We start from the raw sequence: 27476 nt of genomic DNA on the forward strand, positions 1-27476 counted from the left end.
CCTAGCCTTTGATCTAAACCACGATCCGTGTGCTATCACATCGGATCAAGGAGTATTAATGGAAGGAAACATAACCGCTTACGGAGTTAGCATCTTCCGTCTTCTTTTCACTAACGGGTTTTCCCGCCTTTTGAACGACTCCCGGCTATAAATAAGAGAAAAATCAGGTATGAACACAAGTTACACACACTTCTCAAATACTTCTTCTTCTTCTTCATTACCAATACTTATTCTCACACCGGAGTCGGGTCAAGGAGAGAACCCTCTTCTCCCCTTGGCGAGGCTAACGGTGCTCTTTTTTGCAGAATTACCGGAGAAGAAGGTCTGTTAGACCTAAATCGATCGAGTGGGAACTAACCTTTTTATGCGGATTCAAACCCTCTAGATATCTCGGTTCCGACCATTTATCTAGTGTTTCTTCAATCCAGAAGATGGTGGGCTCCACCAACTATCTTGTTACTCCAACACTATAAATACTAGTTGTATTAGGTTCTCAACCCACAATAACTTTCCTTAAAACAGATAGATACTAAACGAAATCCAGCTTACACAACCCACTCATCCTTAACATTTCTTAACATGTCACTTTCTTAGTTAATGGATTCTTTTCGGCCATACCTCGTAAGACTATATTGGGGCGGTGTGTTTTCCTTTGTTAACGGGGCTGTTCAGTTTGACCAATCCATGCTAACAACCTCTTTCCTTATGCGACATAAATCGTCGTATGACCAATTGGTGGATTCAATCTGTAATCATGTTCAACTACAGAAAGAATCGGTGCGCCTTTCATTGTTACTAGGGTACACGTTTCAGGGCATATCTTAGACAACAAAAATTTTCAACGATGATGGTATTGAAACAATGAACTATTTAGCCGAAGTATCGGATGGCAACTTCATTGCCGAGATCTATGTTCAGTGGGAGACAGTCAATCCTGTCCAACATATGAGCTTCACAAACCTTCTGCATGACATTACACAACGTAATGTTGTTGACACCCAAGATTCTGATGAAGATGACGAGGGATACGGGCAAACAACTCAAGAACACCACTTGATGCCTCCTGTTGATAACATAGTAGGTCCGTCCTCCCAGTTTCTGGTGGGTGACAACAATAATGACGGTTTTGATGATTCGGAAAGTTGCAGCACCGAAGAAAGTTCTGAAAGTGAAGAGGCACCACCATCCGACGATGGTACTTCTGACGACGAGGCTGCAGTCAACCAACACACTGAGTTGACCCTGGCTCAGCCGAGGCCTATCATTCCAGTGACACATGACGACCCAGACGAGGACGAGGAACTTAGGGATTACATGTGTCCGGATTATGAAGATAATCCAATGGACGTATGGAATCCAAAAGTAAAACAAATACGTCTCGGCATGTATTTCAAGTCAAAAAAGGAGGTGGACCTTGCTATCCGAGAATGGAACATTCGCCGTGGAAGGGAAATTTTTGTGATGGATAGCAAACCAACTTTATACAAAGTTAAATGCTACACTAGAAACAAAAATTTTAATAACCCTTTCCCTCATGCTCCTTTGTGTGAATGGCGTGCAACGACATCAAAACAGAAACACCAACACCTTTGGCAAATTACCAACTGGGCGCCTGCCCACAGTTGTTATTCCACGGTGGTACGCAACAACAACAGGTGCCTTAGATCTAAGGATATCGCTGCACACATCCTGCCACAAATTCGTACAGACATTGCGTTGAAGGTGAAACACATCAGGACGCATATAAAGCAAGCGATGTCTGTCGATGTTACGTATACGAAGGCGTGGCATGGATGAAGAAAGGCAATTGAGAGGATATATGGAACCTGGGAAAGCAACTTTCGGGAGTTGCCAAAGTACGTGTTACGGTTTCAGTCTCGAAACTGTGGTACGGTGGTTTCATGGTTTCATCACCCGCACTCGGCTCCAGGACATCCAACATTCAAATATGTTTTTTGGGCATTTGGTCCTTCTATTCGCGCGTTTCATCTTTGCCAGTCTGTCATCTCTGTGGACGGCACACACTTGAAAGGAGGGTACCGTGGTAAGTTGTTGGTTGCGGTAACCAAAAACGCCAACAACTACATAATGCCAGTGGCGTACGCTCTAGTTGACGAAGAGACGATTCATAGTTGGTGTTGGTTTTTCTAAAATTTGAGAGAATACGTCACCAAAGACTGTAACAGTAGAATTTGTGTTCTATCAGACCGTCATGCCGGGATAATTAATGCGATGGAGAACCTTCTGGATTCGAGGGAACCAAACGCCTACCACCGTTATTGTCTTCGGCATGTCAGAAGCAATTTTAGTGGTAGGTTCAAGACCAAATCTCTTAGGAAGCTGTGTTGGATGATCGGGAGCACAAGTCAACGAAGAAAGTATGTTTGGGCTGTGAGGGAAATGCAGATGTTAAATCGGGGTGCTTGGAACTACCTGAACGACATCGACAAAAGCAAGTGGACTATTGTTCGTGACCGCGGAAACCGTCGTTGGGGTAACCTTACGACGAACATATCTGAGTCTATGAATAATGTCTTACGGGAAGCAAGACTCCTGCCAGTAAAAGCCTTGATTCATTATACGTTCACCAAGGACGTATCAGAGTATGGTCGCCACGCGCAGATGGCCCAAAGCTGCAATACCCCTCTACCCCCTCGAATTTGGTCCAGGTTTAACAAGTTGCATTCCGTAGCCATGCAACATGAAGTGTCCGTCTACGATGTCAGAGAAGGTCATTACGCGGTAGTTTCAAGGGAAGAAACCAATGATGATGGTGGAAACGAGTACACCGTTGAATACAGACGCCACCGGTGCTCATGCGGGAAATGGCAAATGCTTAGATTCCCTTGTTCCCATGCTATCGTCGTTTGCGCTTGGAGGGGTGAGCAACCACATGACGTTACCAACTCCATATTCCACACCACCACCTATCAGGAACAGTAAAGCGGTCATTTTTTCACCCTGGGACACAAAGATGAGTGGGAAGAAGCGGACTGGACAATTCAAGGGGACCATTCGAGGGTCACAACACATCGAGGCAGGGTTCGTTCAAGAAGAATTCAAAACGAGATGGAAGTTAACTACCACGATGAACCCCAAGCACGTCGATGGAACAGATGCGGAGAAACCGGGCACAACAGGAAGACCTGTGGCCGACGTTAAGTTAGTATCTTTTTGTGGTTTTAATGTTAACTGTTAGGTGTATCCTCCTATGTTTTGTGTTTGGTATTTCTGTTTGAATTCTCAATTGGTGTAATTTAACAATTAAGACATGTGTTCCAAAATTCACTAAGAATCATTAAACACAACAACACACATATTATTGAATTGAAAATACATAAGACAGCAGCTAAGGTAGAATATGGTGGGGTTTAAAAAGATGAATCAGAATCGCTATCGTAAGTCTGATACTGCTCCCATGGATAGAAAACGAGCAACCCTATTTCCAATGGCAGTCACCTCTAGATGATAGTTCCGAGTCTGACACTCCTCCAGAATATGGGTTGTGCCAAACACAGGACCAATCTTCTTCTTCTTCCTCATAGTTCCAAACTTCCTTCAGGACTTCTGGGTCGTAATCCTCCTCCGGGTTAGGGTTGAAATCAAACTGTTGATTGTCATAGGTCCAAACTTTTTTAACAACGGGGATTTCTTCAACCTGTTTATTTCTTCCACAAACGTCCTTCTGTTTCGCCAGTTGCTGATTCACAACTGCACCGGAAGACGATCCTCCTTCCTCGACAGGTTCCGATTTTGTTGATTTCTTTCCTTCCTCCAGAACCGTAACCTTTGGGGGTAGTTCCCATTCTAAACAAGCTTTGATGTCTTCTTCAGTCATGCAATTGTTTTGAAAGTGGGAAAAAGGAGGTAACCGTTTCTTACCATTGCGCTTATCCATTACTACGAAATGGTATTGCAAAGAAGAGTGATGAGGTGGTACCAATGGAGGGGTGTTTTCCAAGGGCCTTTTTATAGATGAAAGAACGACCTACTAGAAGATCTCTGTATGAAACAACGACCTAGTATAACATCTCTGAATGAAACAGCGACCTAATATAACATCTCTGAATGAAACAGCGACCTAGTATAACATCTCTGAATGAAACAGCGACCTAGTATAACATCTCTGGATAAATAGTCACTCATACCCCCATCTCGAATTGCACCAATGACACACAACAAATGGGGGACCCGGAAGACTCGTTATTGGAGCTGGAGGAAGTTCCCGATACCCCCCCTGAAAAGATCCCCAGAAAGACACGCTGGTATTATTACCCAACAGAAGAGTCTAGATCGTGGTCAAAAAATGTAATGGCGTTCTATCATAACGGAGATTCTTCTTTCTGTTATAGCGGATTCCTTGGAAGGAGACAACTCGGGTCTGAGTTTTGGGGTGCCCTACTTGGATACGAGAACTACGGTTACTTGTCGCCACTGGTAAGGAGTATAAATTATTAAAACCCTCCGAAAATTTAGTTTTATTCTTATGTTATAAAACTTTCACCGTTGTAGCATGTGTGTGGGTGGGTGACGAGAATGATGAGGTTCAGATGGATTTTAATAAAAAAAATCCAAAAGACCAGAACAACTGTTTCCATGGACGATTCTCCCACCTCAATTTCTGGACCTTTTGGAAGAGAATCCTAACCATCGTGCGTTACCTTTTGCTATTGGATTAAAGGAACATTACCCCCCATTTTGGGACATCGATACGGTAACACTTACATCCCCCACTGTATATTTTAAACCAAATATGTTTAACTTATTTATTTTTGTCTCAGGTTTATATTCCAATCTGTGTTGACCTTCAAGACTGGTTCATGGTTCGTGTTGATATGCGGACACTTCACCTTACTTTGTATTTTACTGGCACGTGTACTTCAAGTGTTTCTGATGGGTCAAGCTTGATTCAAGTTAGGGTATACCCAACCCTAATAAAATTTGAATCGTTATTCAAAACATTTTTGGAACAAATTGCATACTGGGAACATTCTGGACGCCCACATGTGGAAAACACAATGGTGACACATACTGAAGTTTGCCAACATCAAAAGGAAAACCCAGGACCAGATTCAGGGGTGTTAGTTTGTATGTTGTTAAGTAAACTAGTTAATGACGAGGACGTCGGGATTGGGGGAGATCTTGTCGAGGCTTGCGCGAAATACAGACGAGAGGGCAGATGAGTTTTATGCAGCTCGTTTTTCACCCCCAAACATGTAATAAAACGTGCAATTGTTTATCGTACTTGTATTAAATTATTAAATATCAATTTCCACTTTTTTTGTCAAAAACCCAAAAATGGCTTTTAGGCCGTTTTGCCCCCCCCCCCCCCCCCAAAACGAGAGGAAAAGACCTCCGGCGAGACAACGCCAATGGCCCAAATCCTTATTCAGCCTAGCATACGACACGAAGAAACCCGGTGATGGCGAACTGCGACGCACCGGTGAGATAACAGACCCAGAAAACGCAAGGTTGGCCCTTTTTGACAAAAAGCCAAAAATGGCTTTTTGGCCATTTTGTCCCCCCCCCCAAAAAAAAAAACGAGAGGAAACGACCTCCGGCGAGACAACGCCAATGCCCCAAGTCCTTATTCACCCTTGCATACGACACGAAGAAACCCGGTGATGGCGAACTACGACGCACCGGTGAGATAACAGACCCAGAAAACGCAAGGTTGGCCCTTTTTGACAAAAAGCCAAAAATGGTTTTTTGTCCGTTTTGCCCCCCCCCCCAAAAAAAACGAGAGGAAACGACCTCCGGCGAGACAACGCCAATGCCCCAAGTCCTTATTCACCCTAGCATACGACACGAAGAAACCCGGTGATGGCAAACTGCGACGCACCGGTGAGATAACAGACCCAGAAAACGCAAGGTTGGCCCTTTTTGACAAAAAGCCAAAAATGGCTTTTTGGCCGTTTTGTCCCCCCCCCCCAAAACGAGAGGAAACGACCTCCGGCGAGACAACGCCAATGACCCAAGTCCTTATTCACCCTTGCGACACGAAGAAACCCGGTGATGGCGAACTGCGACGCACCGGTGAGATAACAGACCCAGAAAACGCAAGCTTGGCCCTTTTTGACAAAAAGCCAAAAATGGCTTTTTGGCTGTTTTGTCCCCCTCCCCCCCAAAACGAGAGGAAACGACCTCCGGCGAGACAACGCCAATGCCCCAAGTCCTTATTCACCCTAGCATACGACACGAAGAAACCCGGTGATGGCGAACTGCGACGCACCGGTGAGATAATAGACCCAGAAAACGCAAGGTTGGCCCTTTTTGACAAAAAGCCAAATATGTGGAAATATGAGGAAACATTAAATTTTTATTATAAAAAGTACGAAAGCACAATTCATAAACAAAAACAACATTCATCCTACATACAACGCCATCTATAAAGCTCGTTAGCCATGTGGCGACGGTAGTTGATACAAGTCTCTTCTACGTCAGTTTCATCAATGAGCGACTTGCCTCTTACAAGGTTCTCCATCATCATACAGACAAGCACCCCTGAATTAGCAATGTTACTATTGTCCTGAGGCACACCATCTTAAACAAAACCAAATGAAACTTTTTTCTTTGTGCAGTATCTCGAGTTTCGCCAATAGTGGATTTGGTCAAGAAAATGCTTGAAGAAAATTGGAAAAATGTCCATCACGTGTTCAACCAGCCATCTTTTTTCATTTCCCCATCTTTTATCAGTCGAATATTGTGTTATTTCCATGTTAAACATATCAACACGGAATAGTAACCAGTCCTCCTGCTTAATCCATATCGGAATATACAAATAATCAACCTCCCAAAATGGAGGGTACGGTTCCTTCCTTCCCGCCATGTCTACCGCTCTTAAACAATCCTTCGTATAACACACGTCTTCATAAAATTGCGGAGATAAAACCGTCCAACGCAATTTCCTTGACGGGTCTTTTAAAAGTTTAGACTGTCGAAGCCGCATCAGCCTTAACGTCCACGCTTAAACATGCTGCCATAAAAAATAATATATCTAATCAGTGATTTGTATAATCAAAATTAATACTGGTAGGATTGGGTTTACAATGTCATTTAGGCATGCACTAGATTCATAGCCTAGCAGGCTACCCCAAAAGCTTCTAGGTAGCTGTATTTCCCCTAAAAACGAGAATAACAAAAAGGGGAATCCCCGTTTAGGTAAAAATCAACAGCATCCCTTGACCAATTTTCAGAATTTTCGGTTGGAAATGCAAATTTTTTTCTTTCTGGAGGGCTGCCACCAGGTTTACTTGACTGAGCGGACGACCCAGGGTTATTTAGGACGACCTGGGTCGGCTTTGGAAAAGACGAAGTGCTAGAACGACCGGTTGGACGTCTTAACTTGTTTAGAATCGAAAATGAGTTTCTCTAGACCACATGCGAATTGTTTTGCTCATCAGCTACTTGATTGTCACCTTGGTTAGCCATAAAGGTGGTTGTGGTTTTTGTGGACTTCTCATTCCCTATGGTAGGGGTATTTATAGTGGGTGGAAATTGAATTAAAAATACTTTTTCTTTTTGAGAAAAATGCTTATTGGTTAAAAATTGTGAAATGTCCTTTATAGCCTTAATGATAAACAAATATAAATACCTCATGATTGTGGTGGTTTATGTGTATTTTTAGTTTAAGTTTTAGAAGTTCAGTATCAGTTTACTCTGAACCAGTTATTGATGTCTTTTTTTGGTTAATGTAATGAACTTTTTTATGTTATGAAATTTGTTCAGTATCAGTTTACTTTGAACAATAAAATAATAATAAAATATATTGCACAAATAACAACAACAAAAAACACAATATATTTATTTCACAATGTATTACACAATATATTTATTTCACGATGTATTACACTCTATGGGTCATTCGGTGGTGGAAACAGGTTCAAGTCGAGACGCCAGTCTAAGGGGTTTGGTTCAACATTTTCATAACGGTTTCGGTGATCTTCGTTGCTTTGGTTTGGGGCCCAGTACTGATAGTCTGTTTGGGTCTCTGGCATAAAGGTTATCATCTGTGATGCGGGGGTAACAAACCCTGCTAGACTTGTGTTGGGGTCCATCATATGTGACGAGGGGCTAAAAAACCCCGCCTGACTTATGTTTGGGTCTACAAACTGATTGTTGTTACCCATATCATTCTGTTGGGGGTCCAATAAGTCACCGACGTCAAAACCCTCGGAGCATGCCGTAGCCAACACTGACTGCCATGATCCACCCATATCAGTATTATCCTTATTTGGCGCTATATTAGCATCCGCAAACATAGTGCCAACGTTACGTGACCCACCAAAGTTTCCCGCAAAATTTTAATTTTCGTTAACATCGGATCCTGATCCCCCCTGTTTCGAAGTTTGTGCCCCAATTTGATGTCCCGGCCTCTTGAACGTTTCTACCACCACGACCACGACGTCGGGGCCTCCCTAACCTCTGTGTACGAGGATATGAAACAAGGTCCACCGGCTCCTGTGTCGGATGAGTCGGATATTGTGTGTATTGTGGAACATTAGACATCTCAAGGGCCCGATACGCCGCACCATGAATAACGTCCACATCTTCAGATCGGTGAATTAGACCCATCGTCTCCGACTGCAAAAAAATAATTAATAATTAATTTTTTTACTAACAATAATAAAGGTAACTTTCAATAATTTTAAACTTGTATATACCATCATTTGGGCCCTTGATCCTTCGTCTTGAAAACCGCTCATAGGGCCAGCTGGCAACTGTGGGTTAGACACATATAACACGGTATGTTCCATGTACCACGGCATGTAATCATTGGCAACGGAAACCGATGTGATGAGTTCCCCGGTGACCAAGTTTTGATGACGTGCCTCCCACTGACAAACATACGCTGCGTGACGACTTAACCAGTTCCAACCGGTTTTCCCGCTCCGGTTCATGGAATGAAGCCTGGCATGCTCAGTATTATCTATGGCAATTGGGTTAGGTATATACTGGAACATGCCAAACTGTCTCATCACTCGTTGAGGATAGTGATGCTCCACAACCGAGTAGTATAGTAGAGGGCAACAACTCCGCCAAATTCCCATACCACTCCGACATATATCGGGGAGTCTACCCACAATGTCGTCGTATGGTCTCCAATTAAACTGAAACAAAAAAAATTCAATCTTTAGAAACGTGTTCAAACAAACTTAAATTTTATATGTCAACAACTAACAACCATACCGTTGCCTCGGTCATAAATTGCAGCTGAGATCTATATGTTCTCAGGCAATGTGTGGAAACATCTGTACACATTAAGCTTCCCTTCCACCTAAAAAGATAAATAAAAAAAATAACATAGTGCTATATAGATACCAAATAATAAATTTAATTATTTCCAATTCACACTACCGAGCAGCTAACGGGGCATTGTACTGGAACCGGGCAACAGCAGGAGCAAAACAACGAAACATCTCCCAAACCCACACTTGTAGAAACGCAACTGGGCCAGTAATGGCTATAGCATTAGGTGCTGCAGCGTTACAAAGGTTTCTGTAAAGGTGAGCTAACACAACACTGCCCCCAACTATATCCCGAACATGCGGGCAAGTCTACGAGAAATTCTAAAAATTTGACATCAATCAGGTGGTTTGCATTATCAGGTAAGACTGTGCACCCTATCAAATAAAATATTATTTGACGTGCACGTAAAATGCAATCTTGATCTAATGCTTCGTTTTCAGAAAAATTGGACGTTATTTGTTGTAAAACTTGGGAGGACTTAACCCTTTTGCCCCTCACATCAGCTTCCTCAGGGGTAAACCCCAACACCTGTTGACACTTGTCTCTTACAGTATACATCGACATACCAGTGTCAGCCCCAGAAATAGGCAACCCATCTATTGGTAGCCCCCACAACACGTTGACATCCTGTAATGTCACAGTCGTTTCTCCAAAAGGAAGGTGAAACGTGTGAGTTTCTGGCCTCCACCTCTCAACCAACGCAGTTATTAAGGCGTGGTCTACATACTTGTACCCAATTTGCAGTATCCCGCTGAATCCTGCTGCATGTATTAAACCTTCTACCCTTCCACCAACCGGATTTTCTTTCATATGCTGCCAGAACGCTCGATCTGATCGTCTGATATTTATTGGGTTACTATACTCTGTTGGATTTTTGATTACCTCAAACGCACGGTGATTCTTGTCCAAGAACAACACCGATGCATTAAGAGGACCGGGATGACATTCAAAATTCATCTTCGGCTAATAAAAGTTGACTGAATATTTATCGGTAATGAAAGGATTGAAGCTTCGTTTGACCTTGAAAATGTATCTCGAGTGCTTTGCTTTATGTTCATATCTAAAGACTTCATTATGTGCATCAGTTTTCGAATTCATATTGAAAGACAATATTTTTCTTACACTACAGTTGAATTCTTACACAAACCTATTAAAGTTTGCAGGTTTGATTCCATATCATGTGAGAGCCTAGGGTTTAGTCATATCATCTTTACATTCACCGCTCACATTTCTTGCTGCAAAAAGACAACAAGGTGAAACAGTGACCTATTACTAGCAAACGAAAGTTGCATGTAAATTCTGCAAACATGAAAGTTATCTTATTAAGAACACTATATCATTCTGCGACTTTATACAAGAAAGCACTATCAATCAGCGACCTTAAACAACAAAGCAGAATCATAAAGCGACTTTAAACAAGCTTGTAATATGAAATAACGACCTTAAATAAGCTTGTGCTATGAAACAACGACTTTTAACAAGGTTAACAGATGAAACAGCGACCTTTATCAAGCTTGCAAGATCAAACAGCGACCTTTAATAAGCTTGTCAGATGAAACATCGACTTTTCAAAGGTTGCAAGATCAAACAGCGACCTTTATCAAAGTTGATATATGAAACAACGACCTTTAATATCATTCAGAACTTGCTGCAGCTTTTGCAGGGACTTCTGTTTTTTTGCAGAAAATGCCATAGAAGGTCGCTATATGATCTTGCAACTTACCTAAAAGTGTAAACAATATGCCAGAACACCTAATGCCACTCTTTTGTGGTTCAAACCACCTATTATTGCAAAAAATTCACCAAAACATGTATTTCCTCTTGTATCGAATCTCATCCACATCTTAATCTTAGAATATTAGCTTTGATTTGGCTTATTAGCTAAAGGCACTGTTGTAAAAAAGGCCTCCGAGGTCGAGTACTTCCCGAGTATTGTCACAAGGTAGGCTGCCGAGGCTCGAGTACTTCCCACCTAGGTCGAGTACTCCCCGAGCACTCTCAACCTCGACAAGGGAGTGCCTAATGACTTTTTGCGACTTCTAACAACCCCTATATCCTATTGACGTTAACAACCAATTTGAGCACGATCCTTCCTTTGGTGATGGTACATTACCCTTCTTTTAAGTAAAGTGGAGTTCGTGTTCCTATACGCGCAACTTGCAATAATAATCGTTCATATTTGACTCCCTGTCTTAAACACCCATTTTTTGTATTCTCCCTTTACTACTACTTAACTTCATTTAGGAACTTTTGAAAATAGTGACTTTGACTTGATCTTTGCGTGAAGGTCGTCACAGGGTCATATTTAAAGACTATGTGTGGTGTCGTCGGTTGATTGAGAGCCATGCATTCCATCCTGCTTATTAATATGGATCATTAGTTTAATCTTGCTGTAGATTCATCAGGGAAGTGGCTACAACTCCCGACTAGTAGTGCGTTAGTAGTATAACCATTTCCGTTGCCTGCCTTTCCTTAAATCTTTGAGGCTCTCCCATAAGAGAACATGTAAGTTGAGAGTAAAAACCAAAGAGATTACGCATGCTTAGATGCAATGATCAAAAAATTTGACCCCCACATTCTCCCACCACAAAAACATGCATGTCCTCGTGCATGGCTATGAATTTGTAGCAACACCCTAAAATACTAATTTTATTTTGGCCCAGAGGGACCCTGATATAAGCAAAAGTGTAACAATCCTCAAGAAAACCGACACCCTCGATTATTTTTCCGAGATCCTAAAAATATTTAAAATATCCCAAAATGTCTTTAAATGCACCCCGTATGTGAAAACCGAGCCCGAAATGTAACATAACATTAAAAATAAATTAAAAACAAGAAATATTAAGTTGAGGCGGGCCACGTAGACCCACCCCCAACATTTACGCGGGCGGTATTAGGGTCAAAACCTGATCCCGTTTATTTTCTTTAGTTCAGGCGGGCCGCGTAAGCTTAAGCTTACTTTTACGCGGGCCGCTAGAGTCTTAGAATGTGGCGCAGCCCGGTGACGACACGTGTCATCAACGTGTTGAATCTATGCGTGACCCGGATTAGCTACGCCTAGACCCCTAGGCCCCGCGGGCCGCGTAAGCCCGTGTTGTCTTTTACGCGGGCCGCGAGAAAGGCAGATTACAGCCCTATATATAGAGGGCCTCAGATCTTCAGTCTGCTCGTTCATTTTCTTTTCTATATCACGAATTTCTGAAGTGTAGACTTTACACTCGGGTATTATACCCCCCTAAATAGCGAGGTTCTGCTACGATGTAAGTATTATAACCCTGGAGACGTATTAGATACTCTGCCCAATTGATCTAGGGTTCCGTAACGGCTGTTGTGGTTCTGCCCGACGTAGTCGTTGGAATGCCGTCTCGGGGAGGGTATTACTAATGTTAAAATGGGTTATTATACTAACACACGTGCATTTGTGTAATTTATAGATTATTCCCAAGAAAATCCTTACTGATAACTCTAAGACAGCAATGTGAGTAATCCTCTTTTTGTTAACTATTTTTACAAAACCTTAAATACTTTTCCATGCGAATAGCAGTTATTGAGTATTTGTAAGAATACAATTACAGTCGGTAAATTTGTTGTTTTTGTATACAAAATTTGTTACCACCTGGTAAAGGAGTAACATGACCATAAGTCGGAACGACATTACCGTGTGGTGGTAATTGATATAACTTGCAAACAAATGTAACTGCGGATGCGCCCTCAATACTGTTCAATGCGACTTTTTATTTAAACTTGATTAAACCGGGATTCACTCACCAGTATTTCCCATTGACAAAATGTTTTTAAAACGCGTTTCAGGTAACAAAATGTGAAAGCCAAATAGAAGCCAGCTGGATAGCACTGAAGGCTTGGAAAAGTGGCAATAAAGTTACCTAAAAGAAATAGATGTTTTTTCTGAAATAAAAATAGGATTTATTCCTATGAAATTGTGTGTACTGAAAACTTGGGTTTTACCCATGTGTTTAATGTAATGGAAATGTGGTATTTTACTCTGATTAAATATTTCCTAACTACGGTCCTGATGAAAATTTCCGCTGCCAAATTTGATAATAACGAGATACCACCGAAACTGGCTCACAGCCGCCCGTTCCCGGGGACTATGGATCGGGGGCTGTGACAGAAGGTGGTATCAGAGCTATGCCACTGATTCAGCCACAGAAGTGTTCCGCTGACATCAAAATTCAAAGTGTTACGAAATAAATAACAGGAATACGTGCATAATTGTATTTTCTTGTTATCTGTTAGTTTACAGTATGAGCGACCAAGGACCATCTGACGCGTATCGTCAATTGTCTGGTTCGCCTAGAAGCGAAGGCACCTCCTCTTCTCAGCCTGCCCTCTTGGGGTACTTTGCTGATACGGAAGAAGGAATCTTTGTATTTAAGGCTCAATCTGAAGAGCCATTTCCTTAGAAAAAGAGGGGATGGTTCAGTAGGGGAGCACATGAGCGTAGAAAGCGTATGAAAAAGTTGCAGGAACAGCGAGATTAGCCGCAGCCAAAAGAGAAACCGATGCCTATGCCCAGGATATGCTTAATAGGGGTATAGACAATATCCATATTTTAGCAATCACTGTAGCTGACCCAAACCTGGAGCAAATGCTAGCACCCCAACCACAACCACCAATTCCTGATCAACCCATGGAAATAGAAAACCTTGGAAACCAAATAGAAATGCCTAATTTCAACCCGGAGGAGATACCTAGGGTACCTGCACCAAATCCCCTAGATCTAAATTATGACCCCTGGTGGGATGATGTTAGGGACTATGTGCAACGCTACCCGATACAGGAAAATGTGCCAATGCCCAACCTAGGAGCCTACCCAGGATTAGATCCTCAAGATCCCTATTTCAATAATGATGCATACATTAGGGAGATCTTAGAGAATCCCTACCCATACCAGGCCCCGTACCAGGAACCCGCACCCCAGATTCCGAACCCAGTCCTAGAAACTGCACCCCCAATGAGTGCAGAAAACGTACAAAAACTTAGGACTTTCGGTGAGGAAATCTTAGAAAGCAGTGAGAGAATGCGACAGGTGGGAGAGTGTCTCGTATGGAAATACGACGAACGCAATATGGATTTTTGGATGAATCCATATCCATGAATGTGATGGTGGAAACGGTAGTAATAATAATATAATATGATATAATAATAAAATATGTGTGTATGTGTTAGAAAAAAAAACTACGAATGCATATTACTAGTATTGTAGCTTTACATTTCAGTCGGTATTGTAATTTTTATTTCAGTACTGGTGTGTAATAGATGCATACTATATGAATAGAGTAAGTCGCAATGATCGACGCTTTTGACCAAAAGTGCGTGTCATGTTATTGGCTATATTCGAATATTATTTATGATATTCATATGTGGTAAATGTTTAAAATTCAGATGGACAACGAAGTGAATCAGGAAAACCAGAATGATAATATTCAGAACGACAACCACTCGAATAACGATAATCTGAATAATGAAAATCCGAACAACAATAACAATGGAAACCAAATAGATAATAGTGCCGTTCAGCATATAGTGGCACAAGGAATTATAGATGCAATGCCATTTATTATTCAAACGGTTCAAGAAGCGAATAATAAAAGTAAGCATAGCAGTAAGCGACCAACTGAACCAGAACACAGCGTAAACAATGGACCCGTACTTCAGGTGCCCATTCCTAAAAGAAGAAGAACCATGCCATATGGTTGTTCTTATAAAGAATTCTGGTCCTGCAAACTAATAGAATTCTCGGGCAATGAAGGACCCATTGCAGCTCTACGCTGGATAGAAAAGACTGAAGCTGTTCTGAAAATAAGCAAATGTGCTGAAGAGGATAAGATAATGTTTGCTTCGAATCTGTTTAAGAATTCAGCCCTAGAATGGTGGAACACTATCCTCCAGTCAAGAGGAAGTGATAGAGTTTATAGCATGGAATGGGAGGAGTTTAAGAATATGGTAGAAAGGAAATTCTACCCCCCCCCCAATGAAAAGGAACAGATAGCGAATAAGTTTCTGAACCTTAGGATGACCGGAGTAGATAGTAAGGGTTATACTACCACATTCTTTGAATATGCTAGAATAGTACCAACCCTTGCATCACCTGAACCGGTATTAATCTCCCGTTATATCTGGGGATTAATCGGGGAGATTAGACATGTAGTCAAGGCAGCTAGACCCCAAACCATAGAAGAAGCTGTAGAACTAGCCAATACCTTGACTGATGAACTAGTGCGAACTAGAGAAGAAGACCAGAGGAGAAACCTATCCCAAAGGCTTACTCAAGAATTCCGTTCTGGGAATTCCAACCGTAGGAATGTAGGTTCTACCTCTGCGCCATACTGCAAAGCCTGCAGAAAGAAGCATTCAGGAAGATGCTCTACTTACTGCAATTTCTGCAAAACACCAGGACATAAGGAGGAAACCTGCAGAAGGAAACCAACAAATGGATTGTGCTTCAACTGTGGAGAAAAAGGTCACATCAAGCCAAACTGTCCGAAATTAACTCCAGCTGAAAACAACAAGAATCCTAAAAATGCTAGAGCATTTGTTCTAACTGCAGGCGAAGCCAAGATGATCCCGGATGTCATAGCTGGTACGTTTTTAGTTAATGATATTTTTGCTAAAGTATTATTCGACTCTGGTGCAAACCAAAGTTTTATTAATACTTCGTTTTGCAAATTTCTGAATCAATCATTAACTAAACTACCGCAAGAATGTCTAGTAGAGACCGCAAATGGAGAAACCATTAGGATTTCTGAAATCTTGCAGGGAGCAAGAATAGAAATTTTTAATCAAAAATTTATTGCAAACCTTTACCCAATGAATCTGGCTGGATTCGATGTTATGTTAGGAATGGATTGGTTAATAGCCAATAAAGCCAGTATTTTGTGTTATCAAAAGTCAATTCAAGTAAATTCACCAAGGGGTGAAAAGATCACAATTAAAGGAGATAAGCCATCTAGATCCACTAAATTCATCTCTGTGATGAAAACTACATGTTATATAAGAAAAGGATCTATAGTATATTTGATTTCTATAATCACTAACACTAAAGGAAAAGAATTAAAAGACATTCCAGTAGTGTCTCAGTTTTCAGATGTCTTTCCAGAGGAATTGCCAGGGCTGCCGCCAGATAGGGAAGTTGAATTCAGAATCCACCTGCTACCAGGGACAACACCGATTGCCAAAGCACCTTACCATTTGGCACCTGCTGAAATGCAAGAATTGAAGAAACAATTAGACGAATTGTTAGAGAAAGGGTTCATACAGCCAAGCTCATCACCATGGGGAACGTCGATTTTGTTTGTTAAAAAGAAGGACGGATCAATGCGTATGTGCATTGATTACCATGAATTGAACAAAGTCACGATTAAAAATCGGTATCCATTACCGAGGATCGATGATCTGTTCGATCAACTGCAAGGAGCTCGATTTTTCTCTAAGATCGATTTAAGATCAGGATATCATCAATTAAAGGTACAGGAAGAGGACATTCCTAAAACCGCATTTAGAACAAGGTATGGTCATTATGAATTTACTGTCATGCCATTTGGTTTAACCAATGCCCCAGCCGCATTTATGGACATGATGAACCGAATATGTAAGCCATATTTGGATAAATTCATAATTGTCTTTATAGATAATATTCTAATTTACTCTAAAAGTAAAGAGGAACATGCAAAGCATTTGCACTTACTTTTAAGTCTGTTAAGAAAGGAAAAGCTTTATGCTAAGTTTTCAAAGTGCGAGTTTTGGCTAGAACAAGTACAATTTCTTGGACATTTAGTTAATCATGAAGGAATCCATGTGGATCCAACAAAGATTGAGGCGATTACGAAATGGAAAACTCCTGAGTCACCAATCGAGGTTAGAAGTTTCTTAGGATTGGCCGGTTATTATAGAAGATTTATTCGAGATTTCTCTAGAATAGCCATTCCCTTAACCAAGTTAACCTGTAAATCCATTAAGTTTGAATGGGGACCAAAACAAGAAGAAGCATTTAGAATCCTAAAGCAAAGATTGACCCATGCACCTATACTAGCGTTACCAGAAGGAACTCAAGACTTTGTAGTCTATTGTGACGCCTCTATTTAGGTTACGGATGTGTGTTGATGCAACATCAAAAGGTTATAGCTTACGCCTCTAGACAGCTTAAGAACCATGAAGAGAATTATTCAACCCATGATCTAGAACTAGGAGCCATAATTTTTGCTCTTAAGATTTGGAGACATTATCTTTATGGTAGTAAGTTTACCGTATTCACAGATCATAAGAGTTTAAGGTATGTTTTCGGGCAAAAGGAGTTGAATATGAGACAAAGACGCTGGATGGAATTGCTAAGTGATTATGATTGTGATATCCAGTATCATGCAGGAAAAGCCAATGTAGTGGCAGATGCTTTAAGTCGAAAATATCACGAAAAGCCAAAAAGGGTACATTCTCTTAAATTAAATCTACAAGTAGATTTAAACGATCAAATAAGAAAAGCACAAGAATCAGTAATCAAGGATGATACTGAAAAATTAAAAGGAATGATTAAAGAATTAGAACAAGGAACAGATGGAATTTAGAGATTCCATAAAAAGAGAATGTGGATACCTAAATTAGGAAATTTGCGTCACCGTATATTAGAAGAAGCTCATAAATCTAAATATACGATGCACCCAGGAAGTGATAAGATGTACCAGGATTTAAGGAAAAATTCCTGGTGGATAGGAATGAAGAAAGATATAGCAGCTTATGTTTCTAAATGTTTAACTTGCTCACAAGTTAAGGCTGAACATCAGAAACCCTCAGGTTTGTCACAGCAATTAGAAATGCCAGTTTGGAAATGGGAATTGATAACAATGGATTTTGTTACCAAATTACCCAAAACAAGAAAAGGTAATGATACCATCTGGGTGATTGTAGATAGGTTAACCAAGTCAGCTCATTTCCTACCATTGAAGGAAACTTTTAGTATGGAACAATTAGCCAAATTGTATGTAAATGAAATTGTTTCATTACATCGAATTCCTTTATCAATTGTTTCTGATAGGGATAGCCGTTTTACCTCTCATTTTTGGTCAAGTTTCCAAAAGGCAATGGGAACCAAGTTGAATCTAAGCACAACTTACCATCCTCAAACGGACGGACAAAGTGAAAGGACAATTCAGACAATGGAGGACATGCTTAGAGCTTGTGTAATTGATTTCGGAGGTAACTGGGATGATCACTTACCTTTAATAGAATTTTCTTATAATAACAGTTATCACACAAGTATCAATGCTGCACCATTCGAAGCACTTTATGGACGAAGGTGCAGAACCCCAGTTTGTTGGGCAGAAATTGGGGAAAAGCAACTATCTGGTCCTGAGATAGTACAGGAAACAACCGATAAAATCATTCAAGTCAAAGAACGACTGAAAGCGGCACGTGATCGACAGAAGAGCTACGCTGATAACAGACGTAAGTCGTTAGAATTTCAGGTAGGTGACAAGGTATTATTAAGAGTCTCTCCTTGGAAAGGAGTGGTAAGATTCATCAAAAGAGGAAAGCTAAGTCCCAGGTATATTGGACCTTTTGAAATTATTAGAAGAATAGGACCTGTAGCCTATCAGCTACAACTGCCAGTAGAAATGGCAGGGATACATGATGTATTTCATGTATCTAATCTCAAGAAATGCTTATCCGACGAATCACTGATAGTACCTCTTAAGGATATAGAGGTAAATGAACAACTTAAGTTTGTAGAAAGACCTCTACAAATTGAAGACAGGAAAATTAAGAATCTCAAGCATAAGAGATTAGTTCTGGTCAAAGTGAAATGGGACTCCAAAAGAGGACCTGAGTACACATGGGAGCTTGAATCAGAAATGCGAAAGAAATATCCGCACTTGTTCCAGTAGATCTCGAGGACGAGTTCTAAAACAAGGTGGGGAGGATGTAACAATCCTCAAGAAAATCGACACCCTCGATTATTTTTCCGACATCCTAAAAATATTTAAAATATCCCAAAATGTCTTTAATGCACCCCGTATGTGAAAAACGAGCCCGAAATGTAACATAACATTAAAAATAAATTAAAAACAAGAAATATTAAGTTGAGGTGGGCCGCGTAGACCCACCCCCAACATTTACGCGGGTGGTATTAGGGTCAGAACCTGATCCCGTTTGTTTTCTATAGTTCAGGCGGGCCGCGTAAGCTTAAGCTTACTTTTACGCGGGCCGCTAGAGTCTTAGAATGTGGCGCAGCCCGGTGACGACACGTGTCATCAACGTGTTGAATCTATGTGTGACCCAGATCAGCTACGCCTAGTCCCCTAGGCCACGCGGGCCGCGTAAGCCCGTGTTGTCTTTTACGCGGGTCGCGAGAAAGGCAGATTACAGCCCTATATATAGAGGGCCTCAGATCTTCAGTCTGCTCGTTCATTTTCTTTTCTGTATCACGAATTTCTGAAGTGTAGACTTTATACTCGGGTATTATACCCCCCTAAATAGCGAGGTTCTGCTACGATGTAAGTATTATAACCCCTGGATACGTATTAGATACTCTGCCCGATTGATCTAGGGTTCCGTAACGGCTGTCGTGGTTCTGCCCGACGTAGTCGTTGGAATGCCGTCTCGGGGAGGGTATTACTAATGTTAAAATGGGTTATTATACTAACACACGTGCATTTGTGTAATTTATAGATTATTCCCAGGAAAATCCTTACTGATAACTCTAAGACAGCAATGTGAGTAATCCTCTTTTTGTTAACTGTTTTTACAAAACCTTAAATACTTTTCCATGCGAATAGCAGTTATTGAGTATTTGTAAGAATACAATTACAGTCGGTAAATTTGTTGTTTTTGTATACAAAATTTGTTAGGAGTAACATGACCATAAGTCGGAACGACATTACCGTGTGGTGGTAATTGATATAACTTGGAAACAAATGTAATTGCGAATACGCCCTCAATACTGTTCAATGCGACTTTTTATTTAAACTTGATTAAACTGGGATTCACTCACCAGTATTTCCCACTGACAAAATGTTTTTAAAATGCGTTTCAGGTAACAAAATGTGAAAGCCAAATAGAAGCCAGCTGGATAGCACTGAAGACTTGGAAAAGTGGCAATAAAGTTACCTAAAAGAAATAGATGTTTTTTCCGAAATAAAAATAGGATTTATTCCTATGAAATTGTGTGTACTGAAAACTTGGGTTTTACCCATTTGTTTAATGTAATGGAAATGTGGTATTTTACTCTGATTAAATATTTCCTAACTAAGGTCCTGATGAAAATTTCCGCTGCCAAATTTGATAATAACGAGATACCACCGAAACTGGCTCACAGCCGCCTGTTCCCGGGGACTATGGATTGGGGGCTGTAACAAAAAGTGCACATGTTTTTATTTTAGTTCACACCTAATTTTTACCAAGTTTAATTAAAGATATTTAAAATAGACTTATTTTGGTTTATTTTTTATTTTTAAGACAAAATGAACCCAAGTTGAACAAAGGAAGGAAAACCAAGCAAAAATCTGGAGAAATAAAGAAAAGTTGTCCAGAAATGCCCCATGTTTTGCCAGACACGTCCTATGCCTCAAAACATAGACTACCAGCACTTCCAGAAGACCACTGAGCGAAGCCCAGACAAGAAAAGTCCAGATACGCCCCATTTTTCGACATATGACGACAAAAGTTGACTTTTAGAATATTTGGAAGATTCGGGGGACGAACAAGAGTTGACCACAATCGTGACTGGCAAACACGGGTCGTGCCTCGCTAGACTGGCTACAACAGGTCAACTGCCCAGACACACCCCGTGTCTGGCCCCCCAACAACCTATAAACAGAGGGATAAATCCATCTTTTTCAATTGTTCAATTCTTCCCTTTTCTCCACAACACACTTCTCTCCTGCCTACTATCTCTACTCATTGTAATCATTAAGAAAAACACAAGAATCATTAATGTAACCAAGCCTTTGATGATTAATATAATTTTTCAAGTTTGGTGAAAACTAGTTTCATGGCCATGCTTGACTAGATTTCTTGAGGATGTTTGGGGGAAACTTACCCCCTTGATGAGGAGCTAAAGCATACCATGGGTGGACAAGGTGTGTGTGTTAATGACTTTAGCTAATGAGGACCTTATTGAAAGTGAGTGAAATATTAGTGTCGCCATTAACTTGGGTCATTAGTCTTTCGGCTTAACCCTTAAAATCTACCACTAATCTTGCATCGCCATTAACTTAGATCGTTCATGTTTTCTATGTCTAGAGTCAAAACATGTTGATGCTTCGAAAGGAGGTTAGAGGTTTTGGAACAGGGCTTCAGGTTGGTAAGCTCTTGCTGATGCGTGGGCGCGTGGCGATAGGATCATAGTGCAAAAGACTTGGTTTTTATAAAAGTAACTACCTTAGGGAAATTCACGACTCACCAAGGGAACCATAGTCACAAATAATTTAAACCCTTTAACTAGCCAATTAACTAATACTAAATCATAGTGGTATATACTTTTCTTGCTGATTGGGCGGTACCATTATGGTTTCATCTGACCTTGAGTGGCATTTCCCTACTAATTCAAAGCGATATGGCCGAGTGTGCTAATGTCCCTAACAAAGAACTACACAGCTTTATGCACTAAGAGTCTAAGACACGCAGTTCCTTGTCTGACAATCGAGCCCTTGTTACCCTATGGTAAGGGTTAGTTAACAAAGCATCAAGAGGTGAGTATATCCTAAACACCCCATTTTTCTTATCATTGATCACTATCTTTTAATTTATCTCTTCATTGTATCTTGAGCCATTTTAACCCTTTACTTTTGGTTTGACTAGACGCTAACATAGATTCGGTTCTCAAATTCGTTGTATCCTTGGACGACCTCGGTATCTTACTATCACTATATTACGCAAACGATGGGTGCACTTGCCCAACATGAAGTGTAGTGTGATAGCATTTTATTGTGTTTTTATAAAGACTAAAACTTGAACTAGTGTGTAAAACGGCTAAAAATATAATACTTTTTACATACACATCGCACAACGTCAGACCCCCGACAGTTTAAGTGTGCCACTACCATATTGCAAATGGACTAGTTATATGAACCTATCTACTTATGGAAATTTCCAGTTCCACCAACCCATTGGACGTGCAGCTCTGATAGACCTGTCGATCTTACGGTGTTGACACACACGAACTTATCATGATCTACTAGTCTTCCACCTATGGATTCTTGCAACTGGGTTGAGCCGAGCATGCAAAATTTCCCACGACTTCATGTCCTCTTGACACTCCGGAAGAAAAAGATCCATGTTCTCTAATATCACAGCCTTCTTGAAGTATATTCACCTGATTCCTGAGTTGTTGCGAGTCCTCTCATACACCGCCACTACTAACTTAGGCACATAGCTCACAAACCACCGAATGGGCATCAATTATGATCATCTCTCTCGGCACCATTGTCTAGTCATCAATTTAAGAACTTTTGGGATAAGTGAACAAGTTAACTACCCGATTGTCAGACTTGCTCTAATCCTACTTGTCACGGGGTCGTCCTTAAAGGCTCCATGTGACACCCTAAGTTTCCCGAGGGCCATTTTCTTCCACTTATTGTTATGGGTTACTAGTTTCATTCTACCATAACCTTATCAAGGGAGTGACAAGCTATTTCTTTGCACGGCTTTCCTTAATTAATATATAGTAAACTCAAAGTGCTTCAACACAAAATGAGATGCAATCTTCAGACTTCAAACATTTAAAAGGTCACATAAAGCATCCCTCATAAGATATATAAAGTTTTTGATCGATAATAGATGACGTAAAATATGCACAAAAAAAAAATGTAACGCACTCTAGTCAACATCGAGTCACTATAAACATTACAAGAGGTGTAATCTAATTTTCTAAAAGATACACACATATATTAACTACTAGTAAACTTGCATTATTAGTTTCTTAATTGTTCCTAATGAGTTTATAACCTATAGTTATTGTCTATCCTATCATATAATTTGAAGTTCATTTTCAAGAATATTCAAATTGGGTAGAAAAAAACACGGTGTAAGATAGATACGGGAATGATCTCCTGTCCCACCCACACATGCATCCATATTATGCACATTAATTCCACAAGTTCCAACCAAATATTGATTCAAACCACTACTATTTGTCACTCACAAAAGGCAAAATATAATTAATGGACAAAAGAAAACCAACAAACTAACAAGTTGTTCACACAACAAACCAATCTAGAAAGCAATGCCCTTTTTAACCGAGCCTAAAAGGCGAAAATTAGCAAGAGTCCAAATGATCAAATCACCAATAAGATATATAGGCCCCTCCATTGTCTGGTTATAACAAGATAAGATGCTTAGGCTAGGCTGCTTGTTTATCGGGTCCAAACAGACTGGATATATCGGTTTACACGTCCATTTAGAATCCATCTACTTTAAACAAGTCGAATGTCAGGAGTAAATTGTAATTTGTGTGGTATAAAGGGTAGGAGTTTGAGCGATACCATACGTCTTAGTGAGTTAGTTAACTCGGTCAGATGACATTAACATGATCATCATCAAGGGCAACATGCCACTTTGCGATTGAGAAAAACCGAATGCAATGACTTTGTGAGTCAACTCAGTACACATGGGCGTAGCATAGTAGGGGCGGGGGGGGGGGGGGGACTTTTCGCTCAGTAGTGTCCGGTATGTTGTTTTCATATAGAACTTTTTAGGTATATACGTTTACGACCCCACCGGTTTTATAAATTTTTTATGTATAATTTTAGGTCCGGTGACTTCCGAAATCTCAAGCTTCGCCACTGTCAGTAGAGTAAGAAAACTAACATAAACCATGCTTTATGAGGACAGTGAAGCAAAGGATTGATGATAACAAAGCCAAATACAGTTTGGTTTTTTCTGCATTATTAAAAAAGTGTGACCTTTGTTCATGTCAAGACAGAAGTATAAGGTGTCCACTAGATATATATGAGTAATTGAGAAGTGAATCAGCAAAGCTATTAATAACCATATGTCTTACCTCTTGAATGGGCCCCATTGCATTTCCAGGCTTCTAAAGCTGAGTTTTCATTCATCTGGCAACTAAGAGATAGACTTTGAAAAAGTCTCAGGTGTTAAATAAATATATAAAATTATATAAACATATCAAGAACTGTCTTCTGTCTTGTTTATAGCAAAGCCACAACTTCTCTTTTGCTGCTTAAGTACTTGCACTAATAATGCTGATGACTTTAACTATGTCATCACTGGAGCTCTTCACTTTTATGACAGTGTGACAAAGACCACTCTATGTCATAAAAATCTTTGGTTGGGGGCTTTTAATCTAAACATAGGTTTGATGGTTTTATAAAGTAATCGTAAATGGAAAAGTTAATTAAGCAACTAATTACATTGAACCCCATATAAGAAAATTGGAGTACGATGGTGCGGGTTAATGCAAAATTATAGAACGATGGTACACAATACTTTCTATAGAATAATGAAAACTGCGTATTGATAGAATATTTGTAGGGGTACAATATAATGAACACACTTACAAAGGAAACATAATCAAATTATATCTTCTATCTATGACAATGATACAACAATAAACCCTAACTACTATATTCTCTCTAATATTTCCCCACAGTTGAAGCAGAGGAAATCGAACACCCAAACCAGAGCGGAAACCAAGAAATATGTAGGTCAAATCTAAGGTCATAGCCATGGTTGCAAAAGTCGTTAGGTGCTCCCCAGTCGGTCGACCGGGGAGTTGAGAGTACTCGGTCTACGCGGAGAGTACTCGGACATGTTAAATTATAAAGAATTTACTTTTTGGAGATTAAATATATGTCAAATAACACAAATTTACTAATATTTATAACAAAATACATGAAAATGATATTCCTTCTTTAATATGATAGGCACAGAAATTATGTTATATTATTATTTAAGTCAAACTCGGCCCGAGTTGACCTACTAGATCCAATTCTGGCCGAGGTTGATTGCGTTTGACCGACTCCGAGTAATTAGGCGGAGTCAAAGAAAGTCGTCTCGACAGCCTACCTTGTAGCGATTACTCGGGAAGTACTCGGCCTTGGAAACCTTGTTTTACAACCATGGTGATAGCAGTGGAGGCATGCATCAGGGTGATAGGAGTTACGACTGCAGTTGTAAGAGCTATTACTGTGGTGGCATGAAAGAATAAATGAAACCTACCTACATATATGTACAAATGTCCACGGGCAAGATGTAAGGGAGAGAAGAGAAAGAAAGTCGTCACACAAGAGAGGTGAGGGGTGACGACGGCCGATGATCAACCAACATCCCACGGCAAAAGCAATGGGGAGAGGTGTAAAGGGAGAGAAGAAGACAAAAACCCTAAAGGCTTTATACCATATAGAATATTGAAAATACTTTACTAGTGCGTATTAAACATAATTATAAAGTAAACTTATTTAAATCATATCTTCTAACTATGATATGGTCATGATATAACAAAAAACCCTAACTAATATATTCTCTCTAATACTTTGATAAAATTCAAAATTGGGTGTTATGAAATCCAAAAGTAGTTATAACCTTCTTCTGAATCATTATATATGTGTAACTCGGAGGAAATGTTTTTGAATGCACTTACACTTTCACTAAACTTTGTGTTCAAAAAGTTGGTCATTCTTTTTCACTAATTATCAAGTATGACATGGTTCATTAAAGGCTAAAACAGATGGTCGTAACCACCCATTTATCATAATCAATAAAAAAATGGTTAAGAATAAAATGTGTGTCTCTAGTTAACTAACTTATTTCCATGTGCATAATTAATCCTAGCCCCCACAAAAACCAAAGACATAAGCCTACTTTATGAGCAAAGAGACAACAGATAGAAAAAGAGTGGAAGTAATTTTGGGCCAATTAGAAAACGACAAAATACAGGTGGATAGCCAGTACAAACTCACATGAAAAGGAAGCCCTGTTGATGACATTACAGAAAAAAAATCAAAATAATGCAGGCATCCTCTTCATTTTTAGCCATTTATGATCATGTGACTTGGTGCTTTTTTCTCAAATGCACAGTGGGGTTCCTTCCCCACTTGCCACTCACCTCTAAAGTTACACAATTTATTATCATGCTTCTTTGTATATTTTCTGGTTATTTCACATTTCAAGAGCTATAAACTCTTTGAGCAAAATATATATTTTCTTGTTTACTCAAATGGAGTTCTCCAAATACCTTGGAGTTGCTGATGATGAGTGTAGCAGTAGTGAATCAGGTTGGACCATGTACATTGTTTCTTCCATGCATGATGAAACAACCAATCATCATCAACATGATCATGTTCATGTTTATGATCATGATGACAACACTCATGGTGGTTATTATAAAATGCATCACAATGAAGATAGTGATGATTCCATGGTATCGGATGCATCTTCTGCTCCTAGTCGTCAGCGTGGAATCTCCAAAAAACGAAGCGGGTTGCGCCGCGAATCCAAACATGCATTGAATCAAAAGCAAGAGGAAAAAAAGTTGTATGATAGAAGGCAAAGAGCAGTAAAAGAAGAACACAAGACAAGAATTGATGCTAAGACAAAGAAGACTTAACTAGTTAGTGTGTTTGAAGTTTGATTTGTTTGTGATTTATCTCTTTTTTTTTTTTTTTCTTTTTTGAAGATTTAAGGAGCCTGATATAAGGGTTGATCAATCCATGCACATAGTTTTGTTGTTTCAGTTACTTCAGATTTATGATTTCATCATATTATGCATTTTGGCTACAAGAGAAATGAACACATTTAGGATAAAAGGAAACTGTTAACCAAGACACCTTGCACAACTAGTCATTTACTTGCAAATCCTTACATATTGATTCTCTTGTTTCTTTGATTTCCAGATGGATTTTACTATGAAAAGTCCACTCAAAGAATTTAGTGAAGGAATTTGGAAGGATAATCTTTTAAGAAAAGTCATAAATAATGTTAAATTTAACTTTTTTTTTTCGGCAAGGTAAGATGACAACAATGCTTATTAGTCCCCACAAATGACTTGCCAACTTTGTCAGCTTTTGCCTGCTATTTTCATTTATCATAACTTACAAATTACAATAGACAAAACCTGACAAAACCTTCAATAACATTTAAAATAGTATCTTTGAATACATTCAACCCAAAAAACTCCAAACAAAGTTAAACCTAATTAAACAATCATAAGTCATAACCTTTAACATGACTGTCTAAAGTAAAATGATGTCATTGAT

The 27476-nt window shown here is 39.9% G+C and overlaps 2 protein-coding genes across 2 annotated transcripts; both read left to right on the forward strand.

Annotated features, from left to right (window-relative positions):
* Window positions 1–2232: 2232 nt before the first annotated feature.
* Window positions 2233–2943, forward strand: LOC110913555. The gene has a single exon (XM_022158375.1). The coding sequence runs from the start codon at window positions 2233–2235 to the stop codon at window positions 2941–2943; it is 711 nt and encodes a 236-aa protein (XP_022014067.1).
* Window positions 2944–26227: 23284 nt separating this feature from the next.
* Window positions 26228–26991, forward strand: LOC110909572 (protein SOB FIVE-LIKE 3-like). Its single transcript, XM_022154457.2, has one exon. It carries the CDS (start codon window positions 26438–26440, stop codon window positions 26825–26827), a length of 390 nt encoding a protein of 129 aa, XP_022010149.1. The 5' UTR covers window positions 26228–26437; the 3' UTR covers window positions 26828–26991.
* Window positions 26992–27476: the final 485 nt, after the last annotated feature.

The sequence above is a fragment of the Helianthus annuus genome, chromosome 15, assembly GCF_002127325.2.
Source record: "Helianthus annuus cultivar XRQ/B chromosome 15, HanXRQr2.0-SUNRISE, whole genome shotgun sequence".
In the NCBI taxonomy this organism is placed as follows: Eukaryota; Viridiplantae; Streptophyta; class Magnoliopsida; order Asterales; family Asteraceae; genus Helianthus; species Helianthus annuus.

Excerpts from the sequence above, each read along its gene's own strand:
- LOC110913555 (XM_022158375.1), top strand. The coding sequence starts at position 2,233 with ATGGAGAACCTTCTGGATTCGAGGGAACCAAACGCCTACCACCGTTAT.
- LOC110909572 (XM_022154457.2), top strand. The coding sequence starts at position 26,438 with ATGGAGTTCTCCAAATACCTTGGAGTTGCTGATGATGAGTGTAGCAGT.